General features: G+C 49.1%; 1 protein-coding gene across 4 annotated transcripts in view; it reads right to left on the bottom strand.

Moving 5' to 3' along the window:
• Positions 1–26928, bottom strand: part of Spring1 (SREBF pathway regulator in golgi 1) — a 71163-nt gene that overhangs the window by 2499 nt on the left and 41736 nt on the right. The window contains exon 5 of one of the 4 annotated variants that reach the window (XR_008222011.1): positions 729–2465. The exons of 1 other annotated variant lie outside the window; for it this stretch is intronic. Coding sequence is in view for 2 of the 3 variants with exons in the window: in XM_052755181.1 (XP_052611141.1) it covers positions 23568–23717 (150 nt within the window). In the remaining variant the exon portion in view is untranslated. Of the gene's footprint in view, positions 1–443; positions 2466–23400; positions 23718–26928 lie in introns of those variants that run through there. 2 more of the 4 variants (XM_052755183.1, XM_052755181.1) reach the window with 2 other exon arrangements.

The following is a 26928-nucleotide window of genomic DNA, read 5'->3' as shown; positions in this document are numbered from 1 at the left end:
TCCTACCTCTCCTTTCTCTTGCCTAGCGATTGGCCATTCAGCTCTTTATTAGACCAATCAGGTGTCTTAGGCAGGCACCGTAACACAGCTTCACAGAGTTAAACAAATGCAGCATAAAAGAATGCAACCCATCTTTGCATCATTCAACAAATGTTCCGTAGCATAAACAAATGTAACTCATCTTCAACTAATATTCCACATCATTATCCTCTGCTACAAAGTAAGTTCTAGGCTAGCCTGGGCTACATAGGACCCTATCTTAACGCCAACAACAAGGAATTTGAAAATAAGTAAAACTGATGTAATTTTTGTTTGGGGGGTCATTATTTACTTCCAAGAGACTAGAGGCAAGATGGGAGGAACTGAGGCCACAAGGACACACACCACCGTCAGCTGAAGTGAGACAATCATGCCGGCTCCTAAGAGGCTTGGAAGCCAGACCCTCCTTGATTTTGTGTCTGTGTGTGTTGCTGTGAACAAAACCAGGATCCTGTGCACTTGGCAGGCACCCTACCACTGAAGTTCACACCCAGCCCTTGATGTTTCTGGCCCCTAACTCTGCCTGCCTCAACCTACTGAGGATCACACATCTATGCCGCCACATCTGGCTGAGCAATCTTTCAATATTTAAAATGTAAACTCAGGGTCTTAGGAGTTGGCTCAGTGGTTTAAAAGCAGCCGGTGCACAAGCAGGCAGCCCAGAGTTCCGATCCCATGTGGTGACTCACCTGTGCTAGATGTCTGGGGAGCCAGAGATAGGATTCTCTGAGCAAACTAGTTAGCCAGACCAACTGCACGAGTGAGCTCTGGGTTTGACTGAGAGACCTAGAAGTGGAATAAGGTGGAAGTGTGATTGAGGGGAATTTCCTACATGAACATTAGGCCTTCACATACATGTGCATATGCACACACACACACACACACACACACACACACACACACACACATGCACGTTGTTGTGTTTCTGGTCACCTTGACTGCCTCACTGACATTGTAAGTCTGTTCATGAGGCTAATCACAACTTTGGTGTCCCCAATCCTTCTAACACTAAATGTTGTAACAAGCACCATAATAAGCTGAAGGAACGAGCACCCTGGAAGGTATTTCCTCAGCTTATTATTTGAGGGGCATCATTTACCTCAAAAACTAACTTTTGTGAGAACTCAGGGCAAAGAACGTGCTGCAGAATGTGTAATTAGTAGCTGGTATTGCCATGTTGCAAAAACATCAGACATTGTTAAGAAGGCTAATGAGCTGCTTCTGCTTGGGTACAAACAGCAGGGGCAAAGTCTTTCAGATTAAGGGAGTTAATTAATGCTGTGAAATTTATGTTCTAGGCTTATCAACAAGCACAGAGGCAATAGATAGAGTTCATTGACTGTACCGGCTGTCTGAAGTGCTGGGTCACAGTGATTGATTAGTGATGTCTGCCATGGCGCAGCAGCGGGAGCACCACTCGGAGTGAGCCTGTTTTCCACACCTGATCTAGATTTACAAATACAGGATGTGTGCAGAGTAGAGACCTGTCTGGTCAAAAAAATCAATTTTGATGAAGATGTCGATTTTCTTTTCTTGGAGTCATTTTACTGCTTATCTGTGTGTATTCTCCAAACCACCCTTTGTCTATTACAGAAATGAAAGAAAGTACAGACAAAAGCAGGGAAGGGTGCAATTGTGAGCGCACGCACACACATGCACCCACACGCCCCCCCCACACACACACATTGAATGCTTGGGAGCTTGCAAAGAACCAAGCATCGTAAAGAAAAACCCATCCTCCTCATTCCCTTTCAATCTGAAATTGTTCCACATCTCCTGCTGTCCTCCTCTGGACCTGGTTCCCAGGTATAACTCCTCAGACAGGGGCTATTTTAAAATACACCCACATCAGAACCTCCTTTGTATCTCTGGTAAACATTTGCTCTGAGCCCCTGGGGATTTCTAGAAGTATTTGGCATCTCACTCACGGCGCTCAGCCAAGTCATGGCTGATGTACAGACATCCCAGTGAACCCACTTTAGGTAAAAATAACCCCATGCTCCTGCAAAACACGTAATACACTCCAAGAATTTGTGCGGAAATGACCTGATTTCAGCCGACTGGGTCGGGAAAGGTTTGATTCTCATTTTGCAGATAAAAATGCCCAAGTATCTGAGGAACAGGGTGGATTCCTTGGTGTTATATATAAGTGAGACGGTGGACCCTGCTGTCTCCTCCAAAGACATTCTTTGGGGGTCATGGGAAGGCCCAAGTGCAGGTACCAGCTGCAGGAGAAAAACAGAGAAACTAGGAAAATTCCATGATCTCAAGCTCCCCATCTCTCAGACAGCAAAGGCAGCAGCTGCCTCATAGGCTTGGCACAGAAGTAGAGGAAGGAGGCGCCTGCCCCTTTGTGGCAGACCGAGAAGCTGGCCCTCCAAAGGTGCATCCGAGCTGGGCGTGGTGGACACCTGTACTCCCAGAACCTGCAAAGCAGAAGCAGGAGGATCATGAGTTTGGGAGCAGCCTGGGGCTTTTCTCAGTGGTCAAAAAAACATGGCTCAGACCACTTTCTGTGCCAGGCTGATGACCCAGTTCTACCCAGGACCCATGTAAAGTTAGGAGAGACCCACAAAATTATCCTCTGGCCTCCACACGGGTGTCATGGCACACATAAACCTGCAGGCACACACACACAGGACACGCACGCATACGTGCAATAATAAATACGTGACGCTTTAGAGTAAAAATAAAAGTTAAAGGTAAATCTCTCTTCTAATTCCAGGAAGCTGTGATTCTCGCCCTAAATAGCACGAAGTGTGAGCAAGTTAAGGCTTTCCGGGTGGGAGTGTTACCTAAGGTGGAGAGCCTTTGATGAAGACGTCCAAGGACAACCTCTGGCCTCCCTACACACACACACACACACACACACACACACACACACACACACACACACACACACACACACACACGGTACATGCCAGGCGACAGGGAGACAAAAGTGGGGGGCTCTCTCAAAGACTGTTGTGCTAATCACTCATTAGGGCAGTGTGCTGAGGCCACAGACTCTCCCTAGCCTTGAGAAACATGAATATTTGCAGAAGTCAAGCGGTAGAAACAACCCCTGTGCCCACCAATGAGCAAACGGATTTAAGAAAATGTGATCGGTTCACAGGCTGGAATATTATCCCTCCATGAGAAGGAAGGAAACGCTGGCACATGCTATGACATGGAGAAGCCTGGGAAGGTCACACTGAGTGACAGCAGCCAGCCACAGCCCACGTGGACCACGACTCTAGGACCGGCAAGTCCATAGGCCGAGGACACAGTTGAGGGGTTGTCAAGGGTCTACAGAGAGGAGAACCAGGATGATGAATCTAGGCAAAAGGCTTCCTTTTGGAGTTTTGCTTATGTTCTGAATGAAATTGAGGTGCTTCTGGTACCACATGGAATGTGCTAAAAGCCACTAGCTTAAATATTTTAAACTGTTATTTTTCTGTCATCTTCATTTGCTCTAAATTTTTCGTGTGTGTGTGTTGGTATGTGTGCATGTAATGCATGTAAGTAGAGGCCAGAGGACAATGTCTGATGCTGTTCCCCAACCACTCTCCACCTTGGCTTTTTGAGACAGGATCTCTCCCTTTTCCTGGAACTCACTGAATAGGCTAGACTGACTAGCTACTGAGCCCCAGGGGTTTTGCCTCTCTCCTCTTCCCAGGACATGGATCACAGACCTGAAGTTTTTTAAGACACACTAGAAGGACAGCTTCCTGGTTCAGTGAATATCTGTCCTACAACCTGAGTGCTTTGTGTCGTAGGGTAAACCCCAGACCCCAAAGCAGGGTCCAGGAACACAGGGGCTCCTTGCTGCAGCCACACTAGAGCTTTAAAGTCAAGCTGAAGGTAGGCAGGGACAAGGCTGGTCCCGGACAGAAAGTTCTACCGACCCTGAGGAGGGTCATCCTCCCATCCGCCTGTGACTCAGAGAGTGTTCCATTCCCACTTCCAACTGGCTGCAGGTTCTTCCCCGGGAAGCCCCCGCCAGGAGTAAGCACACTTCATGCTGGGCACACGGGAAGCTTTGGAAGGTCCCTCCACACTCTTCCCTTCCCTTTTAAAGTCCACACACTGGTTTTTAAATTTCTTCTTGATGACGCTGGCCCCAGCCTTTCAGTCTTTCTTCTGAAACTGCACACCTTTTCCAGTTCAAGGAACTGGGTGGAACCAGCCAGGCCGTTAGAGACTTCCAGGATGTGAAGGGCTCAGTGCTCCAGGCGGGGCATGCCAGAGCACCGGCTTTGTTCCCCGAATGCCTTGTCTTGATCTAAAGTGGAGAGCTGACTTTCCCCTCCAGGTAAAGGAGGCCACCCATGGGTCCCAGGTGCATAGAGGCAGGACCTGGGGAAAGCCAAGCCTGGTTTCTTGTCAAGGCCCTGGCAATTTCGATGAGAACAACCCCACCACACCATGAGGGAAGTATCACAAAGCCGGGCCTGGTGGCACTTGCCTGCTATCCCAGCTCTGGTGGAGACCAGAGGATCCAGAGTTCACGGTCATCCCGGGCTACACTTTTGAAGCTGGCCTGGGCTACATGAGACCCTGTTTTATAACTTTTAAATTAAGATCTCCTACCCTTTATGACTCTTCTAGTCTTCTCCACCTGGGGGTGCACAGGGATGCATGGGAGCAGGGGATGTTTGACAGTGTGTGGAGATATTTTCACTTGTCCCAACTAGAGAGAAGGAGGTGCCAACATACCTGCTAGGCAGAGATTGGAGTTCACAGAACATCCTTTCAACACAGAGCATAGCACAGTCTGAAGTCCCAAGGGTGCTGAGGCAGAACATGGAGATGGCTCAGTGGTTAAGAGCACTGGTTGTTCTTGGGAAGGACCTATGTTCAGTTTCTAGTACTCCCATGGTAGCTCTCAATCACCTATAACTACAGTTGCAGGGGAAATCATACAACACCCCCTTCTGGCCTCTGCAGGAACTGCACTCACGTAGTGCACAAACATATATGCAGGCAAACACACACATAAAATAAATACAACTCTGTATTTCCTTGAAGTGCTATTTTTGTATGTTGGACATACTGTAATCTATCATTAAGAGGAGCTGAGTAGGACGGTACAAGCTTGTCATTCCAGCCACAGGGGAGATTAAGGCAGGAAGGTCACAAGTTCAAAGTCAGCCAGAGCTACAGAGTGAGTTTAAGGCCAGCTTGAGTAAGTCAGTGAGACTCTGGAGACCCCATCTGGAAATAAAAAACGAAAGGGGCTGGGTTTATAATTCAGTGAAAAGCATTTACTTAACATGTCTTAGGTCGTAGATGGAATCCACATTATCACCGGAAAAAGAGAAGAAAGAAAATGATTGAAATACTTAAACACTCCAGGATGTGGGAGGAAGCGAGGAAGGATTCCTCCCAACCCTGACAGCAGGGCCCTGTTGACATTTGACCTCCAGAGTTGTGGTAATGTGTGTGATGTTTTCAGCCGCTCACTTCATGGTAGTTTGTGGCGCAGCCCAGGAGACCACGCACGGCAGCCATGGAGGGTTACACAAGACATCTCCATTCGGGAGCTAGTGACCTGCAGACAGGACAGGAAGAGGCAATGCTGGAGATGTCAGAGCCTGTGACGTCACCTCCTGGCTTCACACAGTCTTCAGACCATGAAGGAGAAGGAGGGGGATGCTAGGAGAGATTGTCTGGCCATTTGATAATCGTATGTGACGTCGTCGGATGACCTCTGTGCCAGACCTCGATGCTATCAGCACGCAGGGTCTGCTCAGAGTCTGAATGTGGGTGGCATGAAGGACCAGGAAGGCGGAGGTCACGTCATCAAAAGAGAAAGAGAAGGGGGTGGGAGAGAGGACAAGTCACGGGAAATGGGAACAAGCCGCACGATAAATCATCTGTAATGCCCCCAAACGTCAGTGCAAATGGAGGAAGTGTTTGAAACCTGTACAATGAAATCTCAAAGATGCTGAAATAAGCAGTTAAAAGGAGAAGAGAAGAACGTGGGGTACCATCTTCATGGATGGGAAGACTAAACGGCCATGCTGCTGATTCTCCCAAACAGATTAACAGACTCAACTTGGCCCCAACCAGAATTCCAATGTTTGGGGTTCTTCTTTTCTTTCTTTCTTTTTTTTTGAAATTGACAACTGATTATAAAATATATGTAGAAATACCAATAGCTAGATTAAACAAAGCCACTTTATACATTTGTTGTTATGTTACGTGTGCGCATGATGTGGGGGGTGGAGTCTCGTGTGCCAAGGCTGGCATGGGGAGATCTGAAGGTAGCTTTGTGGAGTCGGTTCTCTCCTTCCACCTTCCTGGAGTCAAACTCTGGTCTTTACCCACCCAGCCATCTTGTCAGCCCGCTTGCTAAAGGTGGAGAATTTACCTAAGAGTATAGATGGAGAGAGAGAGAGAGAGAGAGAGAGAGAGAGAGAGAGAGAGAGAGAGAGAGAGAGAGAGAGAGAGAGAGAACAGACTGGTTAGTGGATTGAGTGCAAACTGTCCCACGTAGATTTGGAGATGCGTAAGTGGCACAGCCTTGCCGGAGGAAGTGTGTCGCTGGGGGTGGGCTTTGAGAGTCCACAGCCTCACTCTACTCCCAGGTTTCTCTTTCTGCTTCGTGCTTGCAGGTAAGCGTGTGAGAGCTGGGCCGGGCCATGACTCGCTTTCCTGATTAGCTGTCTCCATGGCTGGCTCAGTGCTCCATTGACGTGCAGCTGGCACCTGGGAGTACGGGGCTTGCCTCGGATGAGTTCCCTGCGTGCCTTGCCAGCACTCCGTCAACGGCAGCGAAAGATTTCAGATCAATTCTTCTCCCCTGTGCCGTCTCTGTTGCTCTTTTGCAAAATGGAGAGAGGCTGAAAACGTGTGCCCCACTGGAAGAGGGAAGCCGGCCTGTGTGCGGCTCCTGGCTGCGCAGAGCTGGGCAGGAGGCTCCTCTTTCCTGTGTCAGCCCAGGAGCCCTGAAGAGTGCAGACGCTTTAGGAAATCAGAGCGGCTCTGTCAATAGGATTCCTTGCTATGCAAGGAGAGCTCAAATCCCAAGGCAGGAGGAGCCTGGAAAACCACAGAAAGATGCATCCCTGCTCCAAGGTCTGATCCACTCAGTGCCATTCTTGAAAGATGGCACCGTAGAGGAGGGCGAGCCCTAGGGTAGCCGATCCCTGTGCTGCCAGTGAATGACTGACTTCAGGATGATGAGGAAGCAGTGGACCATCCGAGACCCCGACCACTGCATGGGCATCAGACAGCCAGATCCTCTTGGGTAAGGAATAGAGAAAGTAGGAAGGAAGTGTCCCTGGGGGAGCAAAGGGTGGTGGGAGGCACCTCCTTCCCCTACACCATGCCACTCAGTTCCTATTGAGAGGATAGGGCATTCTGGTGGCATTATAGGTGCCCTCTGCTGGTGTTGAAGATATAGTTCAGAAAGTCCTCCCTTGGTCTGAAACAGCCCTGCAGGCGCCTGACCACGTGGCAGGCTGCCCACCCGTAGATGCCGGCTTTGCAAGACTCGGATGGCCCCAAGTGCCTGCACACTGCCATGTCCCACAACAAACCTCACTCCATGGCCCATAAATCCTGCTTTGAGAATTCTGTCCTCCAGCCCCTCCCCTGTCTCTCCTCCTGCCCTGTGGGACTTGCCAATCTCAGCCCCCCATCACCTTCCATAGGAATTGTCTTTCTTCTAGGCAACCCTAGTCCTTTCCAGCTCCAAGGACTGGAGCGGGCCAGACACAGACTTCAGCCACCGGCTCTGCTCTGGATCAGCGGTCGCTCGCTTCACGTACACCATCCCTGTCCCCTTAGCATCCTTTCACGCTATTTTAAGCTGAGCTGCAACACATCAATAGGGTTCTTTGACATAGAAAATTCCAGAACCACCATGATGCTTTCCTGTTTTAAGATGTTCTCATGGCCTGGATTTTTACTGCCTGAAATATCCTAAATCCACCTCATGCCATTCTTTGAGTGACCATGTATGTTAAATGTCGAGATCCTTGGTATACCAAAAAATCTATGGAGGGCCAGAGTTTTACTCCCCGTCCCCCACCTCTCTCCCACACTGGAGATCGAATCCAGGAAGTTACCCTTGCTAGGCAATCTCTCTAACCTCTGGGCCACACCTCCAGCCCCGGATGCTCTTTTCTTGTCTGCCTTATGAGCCTAGCAGACTGCCTGGCAGAGAATTTAGACCAGCAGTTCTCAACCTTCCTAACGCTGTGACCCTTTAATACAGTTCCTCATGGTGTGGTGACCCCCAACCATGACATTATTTTCGTGACTGCTCCATAACTGTAACTTTGCTGCTGTCATGAATCGCAATGTAAATGTTTTGACATACAGGGTGGTCTTAGGCGGCCCCTGTGAAAGGCTGGTTCACAGGTTGAGAACCGCTGCTTTAGACGCAGGGACTGGAACTGGCTGCTCCTCCACTGGCAAGTGATTGCTGAGGCCCTCGGCCTCAGTGTTTCATCTTGCTCTACCAGAACACGACAGGCTGTGCAGGTTATAAAACAAGAAATCTGTTTTATGTGGCGCCTGTCAAGTTCAAGGCCGAGGGCTCTGCCTCTGGGGAGAGGACTCTACCCACAGAGTAGGCAGATGGGCCTGGAGGAGGTAAAATGAGAAGAAGCAAGAAGGAACGCAACCTCGAGCCCTATTCCAATTCATCAACCCACTCGTGGAGGTGGAGTCCCCAAACTTAAACCCCTCCCACTAGGCCCCAACACTTTCTTCTCAGGGGGCCTTGCTTGTTCACCTTCCAACACAAAATGGAAAGCAATGGAGGAAGACGTGTCAACCTCTGGCCTCCACGTGTGCATACATACACAGGTGAGCACACCCACGTACATGCATACACAGACATAAATAAGAATTTAGAGAAAAGAAAAGATGAAGTAAGGTAAATGAATAGCTGAATGGACCGTGGGCCAGGGGTGAGCAGTAACTTGCTCAGATGTGTCCTGTTATGCCCGACAAACTTCCACCCGACCCCTGCTTCAGAGGACGCACTGAAACCATGGCAACGTCCAAGTAACCAGTGTTAGCCTGAGATAGGAGAGACCTCCATGGCAGTGGTAAGAAATAGGTGGGAATACTGGCGAGGTGGCTCAGTGGGTAGTGCTTGCTGGTCACACCTGAAGGCCTGACCTCAATCCCCAGCCAGGTGGTAGCATCTACCTGCAATCCCAGCATTGGGGAAGAGATAGGGACAGGAGAGTCCTCGGGGTGCGCTGGCCAGTCTGGCCAAAACAGTGAGCTCCAAGTTCAATGAGAAACCCGGCCTCAGAAAATTATATGGAGAGAGATAGAAGAAGACTTGTCAACCTCTGGCCTCCTCATGTGCATGCCCAGGTGAGCACACCCACACACATGCATACACACACGAATAAAAGAAAACTTTTTAAAAAATAAAACATGTGTGTAGTTGGTTGTTTTTGCTCTTTTGGGGGGCCCACCACCAAGCTCCCAAATAAATCACACATGGAGGCTTATTCTTAATTATAAATGCCTGGCCTTAGCTTGGCTTGTTTCTTGCCAGCTTTTCTTAACTTTAAATTATCCTGTCCACCTTTTGCCTCTGGGCTTTTTTTTTCTTACCTCTGTTCACTCTTACTCTGTGGCTGGTTGCGTGGCTGTGCGGCTGTGTGGCTGTGTGGCTGGCCCCTAGTGTCCTCCTCCTTCTCTGGCTACTTCTTCTCCTTCCAGATTTCTCCTTCTATATATTCACTCTGCCTGCCAGCCCCATCTATCCTTTCTCCTGCCTTGCTATTGGCCGCTCAGCTCTTTATTAGACCAATCAGGTGTTTTAGACAAGCACAGTAACACAGCTTCACAGAGTTAAACAAATGCAACATAAAAGAAAGCAACACATTAAACAAATGTCCCACAGCATAAACAAATGTGACACATCTTTAACTAATATTCTACAACACATTTGAATAGCTGGATGAGCCGTGGACCAGGGGCGAGCAGCGGCTTGCTCAGATATACCCTGTCAAGGAACAATCCCAAGGATTCTCCAGCCAACCAATGCACCTTCATGTAGCAGGGAGGGCTCCAATCCTACAAGTGATAAGCCCTTGACCTCAGGTCTCTTCTGCCCTGCCCTGTGCCCGAAACCTTAGCTCTGCTCTGATCCAGGGATGATGGACAAGTGTCAGCCCAAAGACCACCTGACTCTCACAGCTGCAGAATCTCATGGTGCCTCAATACCCAGATACAAATCTCAGAGACCAAATTCCACTTGGCTTAAAGTCCAAACCTTGCCTGTGTTTAGCATGGGGGGTGTGGGGGGGATGATAAAATCCTAAAGATATTCTAGAGAACTGTTCCCCCTCCATGACAGAGTAAGCCAGTGGTTCTCAACCTGTGGGTCTTGACCCACTTAGCAAACCTCTGTCTCCAAAAAAGATTTACATTACGATTCATAACAGTAGCAAAATTACAGTTATGAAATAGCAAGGTTATGGTTGGGGGGGGAGGGTCACCACGACATGAGGAACAGTAAGTATTAAAGGGTCACAGCGTTAGGAAGGTTGAGAACCCCTGCTCTAGAACATTCTGCAAGCCCGAGACCGCTCTCCACTGGCTTGTGGCTGGCTTGCGGGAACCACACTTCCTGCGCGCTGGGAGCAGCAGCAGAGTTGGGCTGGGCGAGGAGGGCTCCATCTGCCCTGGATTCCAGGCTGGCTATCTGAAGGTGGCCTTACATGGCCCTCTCTGCCAGGAGGCTGAGAAGTTGTCCGCAGTGCCACCCAGCTCCGGTCCCCTCTCTGCCAAAGGAGTCAGGACCAGAGCCAGCCCCTGGCATCCCCAGCCAGATGGCAGGGGAGAAAAAAAACAAAAGTGGCCTTGTTAGTATGGTGCGCTTTCCCGGGAGAAGCTATTTTTGTTGTGGTTACGGGGGCGAAGTCTCTGCTGAACCCCCTCCCCCCCACTCCCCCCCTTCCAGGCGAGGGCTGCGGGACGGAATCTGTTCCAAAGTTCAGGCTTTTAATGAGAACCAGAAGTGCCAGGTTTTGTCGGAAATATTTTGGAATGGGGTACGCTCAGAGCCCCACTCCCCCCACCCCCCGCTCCTCTCGCCCTCTCTCCTGGCCACTGTACAAAGTAAATGTCCCAGCAGGGACCCCCCCTCCTTCCCCCAGTTCCCATCGCACTTCAGAGCTGAAAGGAGAATGGCTGCCCCACCCCGGCTCCGTAGCTGGGGTCTCTGCCCACTTTACAGCCACTGTGGCACGGGGCGGGGGGGGGGGGGGGTGAGGAGGGGAGGGGCACAGGACAGAAGTGGAAAGCAGGACAGTGTGGGGACGCGCCCCGGGGTTCTTTTGGAAATAGCCAAGGAGCCTGGCACGGAGCCCAGGACACAAGGGGCCTTCAGGCAATCCATGTGCCTTGAGGTGAAAAAAAAAAAAAAGAAAGAAAAGGTTTTCCCAAGATGGAAGGGGGCGGGGCGGAGGGCGGGGCGGGGGCGGGGCGGACACTGCAGCCAGGAGCCCACGTTCAAAGCCGGCACTGGAGTTCTGGATCCAGATATCGCTTTCTTCCCGTTATCTTTGATTCTTACCTTCCACTTTCAAAATAAAGTTACGTGTGTATAGTGTGTGTGTGTGTGTGTGTGTGTGTGTGTGTGTGTGTGTGTGTGTGTGTGTGTGTGTGTCTGTACACACACTGGCACATGTGTCCCTGTGTGTGCAAGCGTGTGGAAGCCACAGGACAGATGCGGGCATCCTGGGATCAGGTGATCAGCTCATAGTCACCTTGGTTTTTGAGACAGGGTCTCTCGTTGGCCGGAGCTTGCCAAGTAGGCTAATGTGAATGGCCAGAGAGCTGAACGGCTGTCTCGGCTTTGCTGGCCCCCGGGGTTACAAGCCTCCACTACTATCTCTAGCTTCTTTCACATGGGTTCTGGGGAATCAAACCTTGTGCCTGCAAGACAGCACTTCACCAACGTGTCTTCCCTTTCTTTTATTTTCCTTTTTTTTTTTTTTAATTCTTGTTTTGTTTTTCCAGTACTGGAAACTGAATGCAGGACAGGCACTCCACCACCGAGGTGTATCCCCAGCCCCTTTCTTACAGTTTTTATTTTGAAACAGGATCTTGCTCAGTAACCCAGGCCGAGCTTGAATTTACAATCCTCCTGCCTCAGCTTCCAGGGGGAGTAGCCGGAATGGTAGGCCTTCACCACTCTCTCTTTTTAAGTGAGTTAGGAACTCAAACCACGGGTGACGCTTTCCCATATTGCAAAAATAAACACAGGTAAGGAGGAAGTGTCCCCAAACTCCACAGGCTCCTGGTAATCCGGTACAGATGTCTCCCAGTGACCTCACCAGTGCTTGATAGCCTCAAAATGTTGGTTTGATTACTTGTGGCCTTTGGATAGGTGAAAAGGGAGTTTGGTTTTGTCTTGGGGTGCAGTGGTTAGAAGGGAGGACTCTGGATCCAGGGTGTCTGGAGTCTCACTTTGGCGGCAGGCAGTTGTGGTAAACATCGCTGTAGGTGGGTGGGCTTGGCTGAACGTCGGCCCTCTGCTGTATGACTACAATGACCACAATGACCTATTGTTCAGGGCTGTGTGGGGCCAGGCACATGAACAGATCTGGGCTTTATGCTTGCTGCTCTGGCCTGGGTGAGTCTTCTGCTGAAAGCGTCTATGCCCGGGCTGGGAAATCACGGAACTGAACTCAGATCTCATTTACCCTGTGTCACTGGGAGAAGTGACAAATTTAAAGAGCGCTGACTCGGGCCACCACCCTCTGGAAAGCCCATCTCAGCAAGTTGGAGGTAGTTCCCAGGCTGATACCCCCAATCACTTCCTGTGTGGAGGCATCTTTAGGATGGGCGGCTGAGAAACGCAGCCCAGGCCTGACTGACAGCTGTCCAGAAACACTGAGATGTGCCACAGCAAGACAAGCCTTTCGGAAGGCATCTGCACCGTGGGTCAACACCATGAGGCCAGGAGTAGAAGGGAGGGCAGACAGGTAAAGGGCAAGCCAATCCAGGCTGCAGCTTGAAGGGAGTGTGGCAGCCTCAACCCCGTCTTTCCCAACAAGGGCTATGTAAGCCGCTGTACACACCCGTGCCTGCTGAAGAGCATCTTTCTTCCCTCCACCCGACCTCAACGGGGCTGGTCAGGTGGATGTGGACACGTGGACAAAGCTTTGGGATGCCCCTTGACCAAGCCAGGTTCCAGCCACTCACCTTTTTAAACCACCGAATCGGTAACAGGCGTACCTTGCTTCAAGAAAACCCAACCGGGGGCTGGGGATGTGGCTCGGTGGGTAGAGCACTGGCCTGGCATGAAGGAAGCCCTGAGTTCAACCCCCAGTACTGCATCAACAGAGTGTGGTGACGCAGGCCTGTAATCCCAGCACCGAGGAGGTGGAGCGCAAGAGAATCAGAAGTTCCAGGCCACCCTTGGCTACCTAGAGAGCTTAAGGCCAGCCTGGGCTAAATGAGACTCTGTTGAGAAAAGAAAAGAAAAGAGAAAAACAAAAACAAAAAAAACCTCATGAGAACAAAGTCCTATTTGCAAACCAGACACCTGTGAACAGTGTGTGTCTTCAGTAGGCTCTTTCTAGGATGGCCTCAAACCCCCCATGTGAGATAAGAATGACCTTGAACTCCTGGTTCTTTTGCCTGTACCTACCGAGTTCTGGAGTTACAGCCCTGTGCCATCACATTGAACTTATTTATTTATTTATTTATTTATTTATTTATTTATTTATTTATTTATTTCAAGGCAGAATGTTGCTACATAGCCTGGAACTCCCAATCCCCCTGCCTCAGACTCCTATGTAACTAAGATCACAACCGGGTACCACGGCACCAGGCTCTGTGCTCTGTGCCACGTTTCCAACTAGAAGAGGAGCTATGGGCTAAATTTATGGCTGTCCCTTATTTTTTCCTTCCTTCCTTTTTGAGTGCCGACATGGGATGCGTGTTGGTGTGTGAGCATGAGTACACGCATCTCACAGTGTGCGTGTGGAGGTCCACCATTCATCCAGGGACTGAGTGTGGGTCATAGGGTCTTTATCCGTTGAGTCTTCTTGCCAGCTCTACCTGGGACTTTTCAACCATCACCTAGCCACCCCTCTGCTTCCACACCAAGACCAACAGATTTGGAAAAAAAGACTCGGTTGAAAGAGGCCTCTGAGGTCTGGGGAACTGGAGCAGATCCCCTGCTCATCTTGACCTCCACCTCCACTTCCGCTTTAAGAGACAGCCAAGGCAGTTGCCTAGAGAAACCCTGTCTCAAAAAACCAAATCAAACAAACAAAAAAACAATCAGTAAGCCGAGGCCAGACATAGGGTTCACACCCCTAATCTCAACTCTCGGGAGTCAGAGGCAGGAGGATCAAGGGTTGGAGGCTAGCCTGGGCTACAGAATGAGACTCTATCTCAAAACAAACAAGAAGTCAGTAATTACCTACAGGTGGCAGAGTTGAGCAGACACGGGAAACGTGTGACCCATGACCCCCTTTAATTCCTGCTCCAGGGAACCCAAGGCCCTCTTCTGGCCTCCACAGGCACTGCACACCTGTGTGCACAGACAAGACGACACAGACAGACAGACAGACAGACAGACAGACACACACACACACACACACACACACACACACACAATTGAATGCCAGCAGTGTCGCATGCCTGTGAACCCAGCACTCCTACAGTAAGATGGAAGGCGGAGACCAGAATCCCCGGGAAGCTGAAGGGCCAGCTATCTTGACCCATCAACTTGGTTGTCTTTTCCACATGCCACGCTTTCCCAGAAGCTCTGGGCACAGCAGTTATGATATCTAGAGCCGCTGAGTTTAGAAAGCTTGATTTCATTTAAAAACAAAAGAATGAAAAGCTGACTGTATGTAACGATGAATCCGGCCACCTGACTTTCTATTAATGAACTTGTAAAAAAAAAATTGTTTTTTCTTAATGAGAAAGGGTTTCTGCCAAGGTGAAAAGTCCCGGAGGGCCTTCTGAACAGGTAGGCACCAGCACCACCCAGGTCAGGTCTTCCTGTTAAATGTTTTCCTTGTGTCCCGAAGCATGGTATCTGAGCTCTGACCATCTTGCCCTTTCACATTCGTGCCTTAAACCGCCAGCTCTGCCCAAGCAAGTCCATGTTAGTCTTCTTTGTAAGCTACCACACCTCACACAAAGCCTGCCTCGCGGTATGTGCTCAACACTTGTCTATAGCCGGGTCCAAGCAGAGTCACACTTTATCCAACAAGAACACACCTTCCAGCTGTGTGTAGCTTCCTGCCTGCCTGGCCTGCAGGCAACCAGAGGAGACAGGATGAATACCTAGAGGAGGGCTCACATGGTGCGTGGGGGAATTACCGATGCCAAGGTCTCCCTCCGGGAGTCGTGTGGGACAGGCAGAGGTCTCACAGAAGCAGACATTGCCTTATCCGGTAGATAGTTTGGAATGGCACACAGGTCAAGGGCTTTCTAGCTAAGGAGCTGGGGGGGGGGGGGGGGTCTGCTTGCAGAAGCCAGCAAGGCGACTTCTATCCAAGCCCCAGGCTGTGGCATGTCACTGTGATAAGAGACAGGAAAGCCATCAAGAGGTGGCTGACCTAGGGCCCAGAGGAGAGGTGGGGCAGGCAGAGTCTAGGAACCTGGGAGATCCAGGCAGGAAGCTCTGCGCTGGGTACCCTGGAGGAAAGCAGGCTAGAGGGGACTTGGTCTCTTCGAAGAGGGACTCTGGTGGGTGTGGCTACCACTTACTCTCTCCAAGAGCAGATATGTCAAGCCCATGAGAGGGTACGGACATCACAGGAATGGGGAAGGAAGGCTTCAACCCAAGCCTGCCTCTGGTAGACAGTGGCCATTTTTTTTTTTTTTTTTTTTTTTTGGTTTTTCGAGACAGGGTTTCTCTGTGTAGCTTTGCGCCTTTCCTGGATCTCGCTCTGTAGACCAGGCTGGCCTCGAACTCACAGAGATCCGCCTGGCTCTGCCTCCCGAGTGCTGGGATTAAAGGCATGTGTCACCACCGCCCGGCTGACAGTGGCCATTTTTAATCCACTCCACCACTGGATCCCAGCACCTTGGGAGGGATGGGTCAGAAGGTAGGGAGCTGGCTTGTCAGGAGCTGTCTGTCAGCCTGAGGGGAATTAAATCACACACACACACACACACACACACACACACACACACACACACACACACAGGACAAACAGGTGGCCAAACGCCAGTGCCCCTTGGTTCACATTTGGCTTTGGTTCGGTGAGACCATAGCCAGGACTTCCCTCTATGAGATGCAACACTGACGTGTTAAAATTCCCCTGCCGTGGATGGCTCAGTGGGTGAAGGCCCTTGCCACCAAACTTGACCTGGGTTCAGTCTCCGGGACCCATCTGGTGGAAGGAGAAGACCACCGGCCAGCTCCCACGAGCTATCCTCTGACCTCACACATGCTGTGTCGTGTGCACACCCACACACGCATACAATACATAAGTCGAATTTTTAAAAAATCCCCCTTGCCACCACAAGCTAAAAATCAATGTGCCTTTTCACGGTGCTGGCTGCCGGCGTGAAATGCCGTATTAGTAAATGATACAGGAGGGACACTCTGATCCAATCCTAGAAAAAAAAAATCTTATTTTATTTTTTGCTGATGGCTACCAATTGCTAATGCTTCAGCAGGCGGTCGGTGTCAGCACTTACAGCCTTGTCCTCTGTGACAAAGGGTGACACTGGTATTGTCTACGTGGCAAAGTTTCCCAAAGCTCGAACCTTTGTTATCGTTTAAACAGCCTTTTCACACACGATCCACACACCGAGACAGTCGTAGTATTGAAAGGGTTCTGGTGAACCCACAGGGTCGCACGGCCATCTCCGCCATCTAATTCTGGGAAGACTGTGGGTCCCCGAAAGAAACCCCATCCCCATAGCAGCGAGCCCCTCCATCCCACTGAACCCTCCATCTCTACGCCCCTGCTAGTTCTGAGCATTTCTTGTAAATAGAGTCAGACCAGCAGTGTGTGGTGCGGCATGACTGGGAGCTGGGGCAACAGTATCTTACAGATTCAAGGCCAGCCTGGGACACTAGACCGAGTTCCGGGACAACGTACGCAGTAAATAAATAAACGTGATAAAGTGAAATAATTTGTCCATAGACAACAGGGGTGTGTGCGGGGTACCGGCCCACAATGGAGTCGTGTTTGGCTGTGGAAATGAAGTCTGCAGTACTACAAGCTTCTACAGGGATGTGACAGCCTGGAGAACACAGTGCTAAACGAAGGAAGCAACCGCAGAGATCACCTCTTGTTTGCTTGTGTTTGTTTAGATAGTTTTGTTTGAGGCAGGCTCTTGAGAGGGCATGTCGGCTGGCCCCACCCACAATGGGCGGGGCCGTCCTTCATCAATCACTTAATTAAGAAAATGCCCGATAGGCTTGCCTACAACTTGATCTTATGGGTATTTTCTCAATTAAGGTTCGCTACTCTCAGACGGCTTTTTTCTCACTTTTTTTTTTTTTTTTTTTTTTTGAGACAGGGTTTCTCTGTGTAGCCCTGACTGTCCTGGAACTCGCTTTGTAGACCAGGCTGGCCTCGAACTCACAGAGATCTGTCTGCCTCTGCCTCCTGAGTGCTGAAGATGGCAGGTGTACATCAACACACTTGTTTTTGTTTTAGCTTTACAAGGGCCCTCCATGCTGGTTCCGACAGTGGCTACCCCAATTTAAATTACAGCCACGACCTACAAAAAAAAACCTCCCCTCCAACTCTCGTTATCTTTTTAAAACATTTTAACCATGCTCCAGTTCCAGATGTGCATCCAGAGGAATTGAGGTCGGGACCTTGAAACTCACTCTGCATCCAGGGCCACCTCATGCACCCCAACAGCCCAGACAGAAGCAACCCGTGTGTACCCTAGACGATGTGGTGCTCTGTACAAGAGAATGTTGGAGCAGAAGCAAATCCAGCACAAACAGCAGTTTGTGGAAACACGGGCAAACCAGAGGACATGATGTTCATTACGATGAGCTACACACAAAAGAACCAGTATTACAGGGACCCTCGAATGAGGAGTCTTTTTTAAAAATGCCAAACTGAGCAGTGGTGGTGCACGCTTTTAATCTCAGCACTCGGGAGGCAGAGCCAGGTGGATCTCTGTGAGTTCGACGCCAGCCTGATCTACAGAGCAAGATCCAGGACAGGCACCAAAGCTACACGGAGAAACCCTGTCTCAAAAGACAAACAAACAAAAAATGCCACACTCACAATTCAAGGAGTGGCACAATGGAGGCCAGAGGCTGGGGTCGGGGAGGGGGCAATCCTGCCAAGAAACACGCTGCTTTCACAGTGCAAGACACTAAATCCTGGAGACCTGTAGGCGGCAGCTACAGTCATTGATACAATACTGTACTGCATACTTAAAACCTGGCAGGGGACTGGGCATGGTGGCACACATCTATAATTCCAGCCCTAGGGATGGTGAAGTCAAGACCAGCCTGGACTACACAGCAAGACCCTGTCTCAGTTGTTAGCTTTTTTTACTCGCTAAGAAGGTAGATGATCTAGTTAAATATAATACAATGGCCCTTGTGTTAGATGTTTAGTCCTGAGCACTAAACATGGGCAGTGGTGGACTTTTAAGTGATGGAGCCAGTCAGATGCTTTCTGGTCTTAGAGGATGCCTTCCTGACTCTGTGAACACACCCTGACAGAAATGACTTCAAGGAGAAAGGCTGCTCTGACTCACAATTCCAGGGGACAGCCCATTGTTCCTGGGAGGTCAAGGAAGCAGGTGGCCACATCCCATTCACAGTCAAGAGCAAAGAGTCATGAATTAAGGCGGGCATGCCAGGGCTCAGCTCCCTTTCTCCACCGGCCTAGGGAATGGTGCCACCCATGGTGGTCAGGACTTCCCACCTTGGTTAAAGCCATCGAAGTGATCATGGACAATAATCGTAAGCTAAGAATCCCTCATAGGTGTGCCTGGAGGCCTGCCTGTGAGAGGTCAAGCTAAAAATACTGACCGTCCCAGAGGGATGTGTGACCCCAATGCCTTCTTCTTCTCCCTTTCACTTCCCTGACGTGGAGTGGGCAACTCTGCTCTGCCACAGGCCTCCACCAAGATGTGCCACCCCAAACCCAAAGCAAAGACTGTCACTCATGAACTTGGACTTTGAGTGTGGCTCAGTGAGAACACTTGCCAAGCATGCACGAGGCCCTGGGCTTCATACCCAACAACGTCACACACACACACACACACACACACACACACACACACACACACACACACACACACTATGAGCAGAGACCTCCAAAACCATGAGCCAAAACAAATATTTTCCCTATTTGTTGACTGACCTCGATATATTTGTCTCAGCAACAGCCAGCTAACAGAGCAGATCGCATGTTGAGTAATGCAAGATGACCAGAGGAAGCAGGGGAGGGAAGGAGAGGATGGGGGATGGCTGCAGGAGGCATCTGCAGCTACAGTCTGTGCTTCTGATACCTATGGGAGTGAGAACCATGAGTCTGTGCTCGGCTGCCAACTTGCCCGGACACAGACATTAAATATATACAGTTCCTCGTATGTCAATCATACTTCAATAAAGTGGCTCTTAAAAAAAAAATAAATCGGGCTGGAGAGATGGCTCAGAGGTTAAGAGCACTGGCTGTTCTTCCAGAGGTCCTGAGTTCAATTCCCAGCAACCACATGGTGGCTCACAACCATCTACAATGAGATCTGGTGCCCTCTTCTGGCCTGCAGACAGAACACTCACTGTATACATAATAAATAAATAAATCTTTAAAAAATAAATAAATAAATAAATAAATAAATAAATAAATAAATAAATCCAAAAAAATTAATAAAATAAATCCCTGGACATGGGCTTAAGATCTAATCTAGAATGTTTAGAGATCCTGAAATGCTCTCTTCTAGCCCTAACAACACGAGAAAAATGCTGTATCCTTTGCATTTTATTTTTATCTTTTCATTGTTATTCGTCTGTTTGTTTCTGTGAAATAGGGTCTCACTTGGTAACCAAAGCTGGTTTAGCCTCCTGAGAGCTGGATTCTAGGCATCCACACCCTGCCTGCTCCATCTAATCTTTCCTGTTTAAATTTGTGTTAGATTTATCTGTTGTTGGTTTGTTGCGTGTGTGTGTGTGTGTGTGTGTGTGTGTGTGTGTGCATGCTCACTCGCTGCCTACCCAGCCCTGCACTGAGTACCTCAGCTACGCAATCTCACCAGCTCCATAGTGAATGCAGAGTCGTCCCTGTGGGGGCACAGACAAGGGAAGGGAGCTGGCCAAAGTCCACAGAAAGGGGTGATGCTGGTCTCAGCTGAGCTGGTGAGATTCCGGAACCCACTGTCCACTAGTCTCCATGGCTATTCTAGATTGCTGCTCCTGTGGTGTGAGGTCTCTTTGCAGACATAGCAGGAGAAACTGAGGCATTGAAGAGAACTGGTTCTCATCAGGATCAACTGGACCCCCAGGGCCAGAACTTTCTTCTGAGTAGACAGTTGCGGGGTTCCCTGCTCCGTGCTCTTCAAAGACCTGATTCTGCACCTCGCTTCCCTGAGCCTTCTGAACACCCTCAGACACCAAGGACTTAGAAACAGTGCTGAGGAATGATCTGGTGCCCAGCAGAGGGAAACTGTTCAGGATTTCTATCCTTTCACCAAAAATGACAAAGGAAAAATGCTATGTCCCACATGGAGATAAAGTGTAATTCTTCCAGCTTCAATTAATTACTTTGCTGAAAAGGAGACATCCCTGAGAAGGAGTTCCCACATCACATCACAGAGACAGAGGTAGCCCAGAGCTCAACTTCCCATCAGTGGTACTTACAGCAATCATAGCATGCCACTCTGACCCTCGTGCCCTTTATTCCAGGAGCTTCATGAGGTAGGTTTGGGGAGCGCGTGGGTGTGGCTAAGATAGATGAAAGAATGGATTGAAGTCCCAAAGTCACCTGAGTCAAGGGTCAGCAGAGCCGGGGCCAAGGTGAGCTCATTCCACCCTGTGCACCTTCCAAGGGTCTGTGCAAGCAAGAAGCGTTTGGCCTGTGGGGACAGACAAAATGGGGTGCTCAAAGCAGGCTCTCTGAGCTTGGGTGAGGAAACATTGGCCCAGATGTACACCCCGAAAAATCCACATTCCATAGGCCCAGTAAGAAGGGCTAGCCACTCAGGCTTGCCTGCAGCAGCCTTGGCCTTCACGAGCCTCTGTGACCACCGCAGCAGTGGGCAGCCTGGGTACCAGAAGGTCGAAGAATCTTCCCTTGACCGGTGACGGCTCAGCAGGCAAAGGTACTTGAGTTTGATCCTCAGAGACCACGTGGTAGAAAGAGAGAATCAACTCCCACAAATTGTCCTTATCACAGATGCTTCATGGCACACACATGTACACACACATTAAATAAACAAACAAATAAAATTATAGAAATAAGCTTCCCTAAAGCCCCCAAATATAAGCTGGATCCCTCTATATCACTTCTCACTCCCAGATAAATTCCAGATGGATTAAATTCAAATATTAAAGTCCTAAAAAGCCTGAGAAAGGGGTGGAAGAGCATTAAACATGTATAGAATCCTGGAGAGGAAAAAGACAAACACAAAACCCATCCACAGCCATAAAAAAAAAAAAAGATGGGCAGATCCAACTGTATAAAAATTAAAGTCTCTATATAGTTAAAAAAACTACAAACACAAAGTATAAACTGGAAAAAAATGTCTGGAGCCAGCCTCCTTGGTGTTTAGAAAACTCATATGCATCTTCATGAAAAGATTATAAACACAAACTGCATAAAACACATACTATACATACACTTAAGTACACATACATATATATATGTACACATACATACACACAAATACATAAACACAAATACTCACACATACATAAACACACATACATATATACAAATACATACATAAAAACACATATACATATATACACACACTATATATACACATATATAGTATATATATATACACACACGTATATAGTATATATATATATATATAGACATTCCTAAAGCAAACATTCCTGGCCCATAAGCACACAGGAAAAAACGTGCTTGTAACTGATATAAAGTAACGAGTCAAGTGGGCAGAGATGAATCGGGTGGGTGATGCCCGGAGACAGGGAGCAGGGAGTGTTGATGTGCATTCATGCTTAGGGAAGCCCAGATCTGCACAGCTGCTTGGAGTGGGACCCGGGGATTCCTGAAGGAACTCAATGTACAAAACCCCTATGCCCCGCCAGGGGGTCTAACTTCCGGCAGCTGTTCTTCGCACACTTCTGCCACATGCTCTGAGATGTACACTCTAGGGCACGTCAACATGCTCAAGGATTTGGAGGAAGCTATCAGAGGAGGTGAGGATGGAGCTAGGAGTAAGTACCCAGTGTGCAAAAGAATTAGGAAGCGGCCAGGCAGCAGTGGTGCATGCTTTTAATCCCAGCCCTTGGGAGGCAGAGCCAGGTGGATCTCTGTGAGTTCGAGGCCAGCCTGGTCTACAGAGCAAGTTCCAGGACAGGCTCCAAAACTACACAGAGAAACCCTGTCTCGAAAAACGGGAAAAAAAATTAGAAAGCAGCTTGGAGAGAACGTCAAGGTGTGCAGAGCTGTAGAAACAGGAAGATCTGAAGGTTAGGTATCGTGGCACAGGCCTCTCATCTCAGCTGGGGAGGCAGAGGCAGCAGGCTGACCACCAACTCTTGGCCAGCTTAGACTTTTGAAATAAAGACCCTGTCTCAAAAACATTAGTCAGGCATGGTGATATATGTCTATGATCTTAGTGCTTGAGAGGTGAAGGGAGCAGGGCCAGACGTTCAACATGTCATTGACAACACAGAGAATTCACGGGCAGCCTGGGCTATATAAGACCCTGTCTCAAAAGGTGAAGATGGGGGAGAATTGGCAGCCTTCAGTTGCTCCAGGTGTTTTTAAAACAAAACAGCCAGGCGCTGTGATGCACACATAATCCCAGCATTCTGGAGGCCTGGTTGGAGGACTGAACTGAGTTTGGGGCCAGCCTGGAACACATAGAGTCTGAGGCTAGCCTGGACTTGTCTCAGGAAGCCAAGGGCTGGGGATGTAGCTCACTGGCAGAACACTAGCATGCAGGGGGCCTGGGTTCTATCGCCAGCGCTGCAGGGATCTGAGCATCCTCAGGAGGAACGCTGGTGTCTCTTCTTCTGCCTTGCATTAGTACCAGCTGGGGGGGACTAGCCCCACACTTATTTACCCCAGGAACTCTTGAGGAATGAGGGATAAGAGAGTTAGTTGGAGAGTAAAGCAGCAGAGAGAAAACACAGGATAGACTCGGGTGGACCTGGATCCTTATCCACCAGCCCAGAACTTTATTCCAAAGGACTATTTATAACAATGCCAAGGGGTGGAGCAAAAGACCTCCCCCTTGCTAGTTAGACCCTTACAAACACCTGGTACCCAGGCCCGTGGTCCAATCAACCTCTCATGCAGTCCTGCTGGGTACGGCCACTAGGAAACCTAGTGGGCTCCAACCAACACAAAGTCAGGACCACCTGACTTGGTGTCCTTGGGAAAGGCACCCAACTTCTCTGGGTTTCAGCTTTCTGCCCCAGGAAACGGGGAAGCAAATGCTGCCCACAGCTCAGGATTAAACGTGTGGTAAACACTCAGGAGAAGGGATGTCCAGACACAGCAGTGGACATAAAGATGTCTGACCGTCCATGCCTCAGTGGAGCCTAAACATTGCTGAAACAGAGGAAATCCAGATGTTATTATCACAGAGAAGAGGAAAAATTAGGGCCATGGAGGAAGCATGTCAATGGCTTCCATCTCTAATGCAGGGATTTGCATCAGCACCAGCCATCACAGGAAATGCTACCCTGGAGAAGACCGTCTGTGGATCCCTTGGGACTCAAGTTTTCACCATAAGCTCTTTTGACTGTTAAATCAAGTGTATTAGTTGCCATGAACTCAGCATAATTTAATAATTAAAACAGGCTCAGTGATTAAAAACATTTCCAGAGGAGCGGGTTCAGTTCCCAGCACCCACGTTCATGGTGGCTCACAACCATCTGTAATTCCAGTTCCAAAGGATCTGCTGCCCTCTTCTGGCCTCCAAGAGCACTGCACATATGTGGTGCACAGACATACATGTGGGTAAAACACCCAAACACATAAAATAAAAATAAATTTTAAGAAATTAAAACAGAAAAAAGTCTACATAAATATCCTCACATAGGAGTAGAAAATTCCAGAAATGGTCACCTCTTAGGAAAACATGAGGCAAAATTTTAGGTGGAGAGCTTGTTTTATTTACTAGGCTTTTCTTTGAGGCCACCAACCAGCTCCCAAATTATGACACAGAGACTTATTGTTAGTTATGAATGCTTGGCCTAGCTTGGGCTCGCTTCTTGCTAGTTCTTATAACGTAACCTGTTTCTCTTTATTGACTTTTTGCCTTGGGTCTGTTTACCTTTTTCTTTCTTTCTGTATATGTTAGTTTCCTGCTTCCTCCAGGGCCTGGCTGGCTGGCAGCTGCCTGGCTTCTGGACCTGGGTGTGTGCATGTTTGTGTCCCTCTCGTCCCTCTCCCCCCTCCCCCTCCCCCTCCCCTCCCCATCCCCCTCCCCCTCCCTCTCCCCCTCCCCCTCCCCCTCCCCCTCTCCCTCACCTAGATTTCTCCTCCTATTTACTCTCTCTGCCTGCCAGCCCCACCGATCCCTCTCCTGCCTCGCTATTGGCCATTCAGGTTTTTATTAGACCAATCAGGTACTTCAGGCAGGCAAAGTGAAACAGCAACACATCTTTACACAATTAAACAAATGCAGCATAAACAAATGTAACACATCTTTAACAAAGGCAGCAGAAACAAGTGTAACACACCTTTACACAGTTAAAGTAATATTCTGTGGCATAAACAAATGTAATACATCTTTGCCCAGTTAAAATAATATTCCTCAACAGTTTTGGTTTTGGGTTTTTTTTTTGGGGAGGGGGGGGTTGCTGTTTGTTGTTTTGGTTTTTTTGTTTCTTGTTTTTGTTTATTTGTTTGTTTTTTGGTTTTTGGAGACCGAGTTTTTCTGTATAACAGCCCTGGCTGTTTGTAGACCAGGCTGGCCTGGAACTCACTTTGTAGACTAGGCTGGCCTCGAACTTACAGAGATTCTCCTGCTTACACACACACACCATCATGCCTGGTGAATTTTGCTGTCTTTCCTCTTCTACCGTGTGTGTGTGTGTGTGTGTGTGTGTGTGTGTGTGTGTGTGTGTGTGTGTGTTTTAACTTGTGCATTTGTGTTACGTGAACTTTGTAACATGATAGAAAACTACACACCCAAGCCAAAATGATACAGAGGACAGAATGGCTCCCTGTCTGTGGGACATACAAGGCCAATGCTCCCGGAGTCTAGCTCTATCAGCTGCGTGCCTGGCAGACAGCATGGGAAGCTGATGAGTGGTGTGGCTCCCGGCTTCAGTCCCACACAGGGTATTTTTCCCATCCATCTCCCACTGGTAGCAGAATCAATATCCACTTAAAAACCTCTGCTGGCCTCCCACTGCCTACAGGGAACTGTCCCAACTCTGTACCACAGCATTAAAAGTCCTTGGCGAGCCCGCTCCCTCCCTGCCCTGTCCACCCTACCCCCACCTGCCTACATTCAAACCATACCAAGGAGGGCGGTTGGGAGAGCTGAGACCAGCAGACCCGGGGAAGAGCCTTTCTCCACCTGTTAGCCCGTGACCTTGGCCGAGCAATTCAGCCTCTCTCAGCAACATCTGAGATCTTCATCTGTAAAATCGGGCTAATGCTACCTGGATGTTGGAGGAGGCAGTGAGATGGTGGCATGTTTACAATCTGCACACTGCACATCACAGAAAATGGTGCCCAGAGGATGCTCTCGGTGGCTCTTTGTTTTGGTCTTCTGGCTTCTTCTGGTCTTTGTGGACGCCCTTCCTTGTGTCTCCCAATCTCCTTCCTCATTTTCTGGCCAGCAAACTCCGTGTTAACCCTTCCCTGACCACCCACTTTGTGGTTCCTGAGTGTAAATGCATTTGCTCGTGGTGACAGCCGACACAGATGATGATTATGTCCTCATGGTGGTCCCCAATGGAGGAGTCACGGCTTCTGGACCACTTGGTATAAACTCAGGCTGAGTATAGACCTGAGCAGAGCAGATGTTCGGCTACTATTTGTTCTGTGTGTTTATGTGTCTGCTGCTTGTCTGTTTTGTTTTTGAGTGGCTTGGTTTCTTGAGACAGCGTCTTACTAGGTAGCTCGGGGTGGTCTCAAACCTGTGATCCCCTGCCTCTGTTTCTGAGTGCTGGATTATTTACAGATATGGACCACCATGTCCAGATTTCAGTACTTTCTGCTTTTGTTTGGTTTTGCTGATGCAAGGTTTTACGTGGCCCAGGCTGGCCTCAAACTCATTACGTAGTCATAAACTCTCCATGTGGCTTTGAACTCTTGACCTTGCCGCCCTCACCTCTCACATGCTGAGGTCACAGGCATGCCCAACTAGTATACATTTTTTGAATGAACATATTTACTCACTTAATCTCTATAAACCTCTGGGCACCTGCATTTACTATCTGCATTGCAAGAAGAAGATTGAATGAGAAAAATTAAACATGATCGCAGAGCGTGGATGCAGACAGGGGCTGCCCCAGTGCCCACCCACTGGGTTTCTATCTAAATGAAAGTTACACAGATCTTTGCTCACGGTTTTCTGAAATGTTCTGCCATTCCCTACACCCAGGCCTTCAGCTCAGTGCACACCTGTTTACATGCAATGTAACCCTTGGGTGCAATAACAGCACCTTCTCTTCCAAATGGAATGTCTGCAGACAGAGGCAAGGGGATGCGTTCTGCCTCCAGTGACAGATGCTCGGGCCTCCGAAAACAGCATCCTTACGCTCTTCTGGTCCACACACCGGAAAATGTCGGAAAAGATGCT

This window comes from Peromyscus californicus, unplaced genomic scaffold (assembly GCF_007827085.1).
Source record: "Peromyscus californicus insignis strain IS unplaced genomic scaffold, ASM782708v3 Scaffold_2__1_contigs__length_46816999, whole genome shotgun sequence".
Classification (NCBI taxonomy): Eukaryota; Metazoa; Chordata; class Mammalia; order Rodentia; family Cricetidae; genus Peromyscus; species Peromyscus californicus.
Note: the sequence above shows the minus strand (reverse complement) of the source record. Positions and strands in the feature narration are given on the sequence as shown.